The sequence below is a fragment of the Arachis ipaensis genome, chromosome B07 (genome assembly GCF_000816755.2).
Source record: "Arachis ipaensis cultivar K30076 chromosome B07, Araip1.1, whole genome shotgun sequence".
Classification (NCBI taxonomy): Eukaryota; Viridiplantae; Streptophyta; class Magnoliopsida; order Fabales; family Fabaceae; genus Arachis; species Arachis ipaensis.
This window is the reverse complement of record NC_029791.2, coordinates 29,149,361-29,151,443: the sequence shown is the minus strand read 5'-3', so window position 1 is coordinate 29,151,443 and position 2,083 is coordinate 29,149,361. Positions and strand designations below refer to the sequence as shown.

The 2,083-nt window shown below is 33.6% G+C and overlaps 1 protein-coding gene across 1 annotated transcript in view; it reads left to right on the top strand.

Annotated features, from left to right (window-relative positions):
- LOC107609038 (protein NTM1-like 9) overlaps window positions 1,229-2,083 on the top strand; it is a gene marked incomplete in the record, with an annotated part of 4,030 nt that continues 3,175 nt past the window's right edge. Inside the window, 2 exon segments of the mRNA XM_016310856.2 lie at window positions 1,229-1,633; window positions 1,955-2,076. Of these exon segments, the coding sequence (XP_016166342.1) occupies window positions 1,420-1,633; window positions 1,955-2,076 (336 nt within the window).

Genomic DNA, 2,083 nt, shown 5'->3' with positions numbered 1-2,083 from the left:
TTATCAAGTATTCTTAATCACACGCTTTTTGGAAATTAAATTACATCAGCCATAAAATTGTAAGATCACAGTCATTCATAATTAAATGGAGTAATAAAGATGTGCGCGTAATAAAGCGATTTTTTTTATATGAAAATTACGTGGTCATGGACCTTAGAAAAATTATATATTGTTGTAACAGCGATAATTTTTTAAATTGATGAAAAAAAATTAGATAGTTTGATGTTTTTGTGGGGAGAAAGGAACATAAATTAGATAGTCTAATTTATGTAGAGCAAAATTCTTTGATTTTTTGGGTATAAAAATTGGACTTACCGATTTTATGCATTTAATTTTTTTTTTATTTCGATAGAACTGTAATTGGACGGTCCAATTTGAGTTTTTTAAAAAAATTAAAATAGTAAAAAGGCATTCGAATTGTCCAATTTCTTTGGTTATATATATCCCAATTTAGCTGAACTTTCCACTTCTTCGTCTCTCAATTTTCAAATCTTCTGAAACTCCTTTTCTCTTGTTCTTCCTCTCCATTATTTCAAAAGAAATAATACTGAGGTTGAAAGTGTTCAATGTGAGTATATTATCATGGATGATAGAATTATATTAAAAATATATTATTATGGACAGATTTTACTACAAACATCTAAAGGAGTAAAATTTGTATGTGAGAATCCATTATATATTGTTATTCCATTCACACTATCATTTGAAGAACTAAAAGGTTTGTAAAAAGATGGATTCTCAAATATCTAAAAAAGTGTTGTGTATTTTATACAGTGTTTGGTGGATTCGTTCAATTTCAAATCAAATATGTAACCGATGAAGCGAGCATGTAAGAAATATTTTTAGTGTATATTGAAACTTACTGCCGAATATCGTTCATCGAGCTGTATATTGAGTTCGAGCAATCTGAAGCTGATCAAGATATTGAATTGGAAGATTATTATAGTGATAGTGAGGAGGTGTTTGAAAATAACTATGAAATCGTTCATCCAGTTGTAGACGAAGATTAAGCTGACGACACTATGAAGGCAGATATGGCAAATGCACTAATAAACTAGCATCTATTTGAGGAGCCTACTTTTATGCGCTTGTTGGATTTGGAGGCCATGTATGCATCATAATTTTTCTAATATATAAATGCAGGTATGTAATTTAAATATTTATATGATAGATTAATATTGTAGATTGATTAGGGTACATGACCAACATATGTAATTTATAGAATATAATTTATTTACTAAAATTCTCAGAATCCTCTCTGATTCCAGTTCAGCTTCACTTAATAGAAACCAATCAAAAGATCATCGTGAAATTTTTTTCTTGTTACTTTTTTTCTTCGTTTGGTTGTCACGAACGGTGCCGTTTTATATATACATAAAATAGAGACACCGTCGTTTTGACACAAACGGTGGTTTTGTTATGGGTGCGGTGGAGGTGTTTCAACAGCAGCCGCTGGTGGTGGACGCTGCTCCGGTTTTGTCGCTGAACTCGCTGCCGTTGGGGTTCCGTTTCCGACCGACAGACGAGGAGCTCGTTGACTTTTACTTGCGGCAGAAGATCAACGGCAATGGCGATGAGGTTTGGGTCATTCGAGAAATCGATGTTTGCAAATGGGAACCTTGGGATTTGCCTGGTACAATTCTCAATTCTCTGTTTTTTCAGGTTTCTATTGTAGTTTAATTCTTTGATTTTGCAGTGGAAAGGAGATTTTAAAGTTTTCTTGGTTTATGCTGTTGGAATTGTTTAACTGACTTAGTTTGACTTCATAATTCTAATTATGTGATTCATCTTAAAATATGACAAGCTGAATTTTCTAATTATGCTCTTGAATGGAATTATAGAACTATGTTAGAATAATTTGAGTGAAATTGCAAGAGTTAATTTGGATGCCCATGCTATTTGCTCATTTTTTGTTCCTTTTGGTGGGGGTGTGGACTGGGGTTTGTGTTTCTAGATTTGTCAGTGGTACGGAACAAGGATCCGGAGTGGTTCTTCTTCTGTCCACAGGACAGGAAGTATCCAAATGGACACCGGCTGAACCGAGCAACAACTCATGGATATTGGAAGGCGACTGGCGACTGGC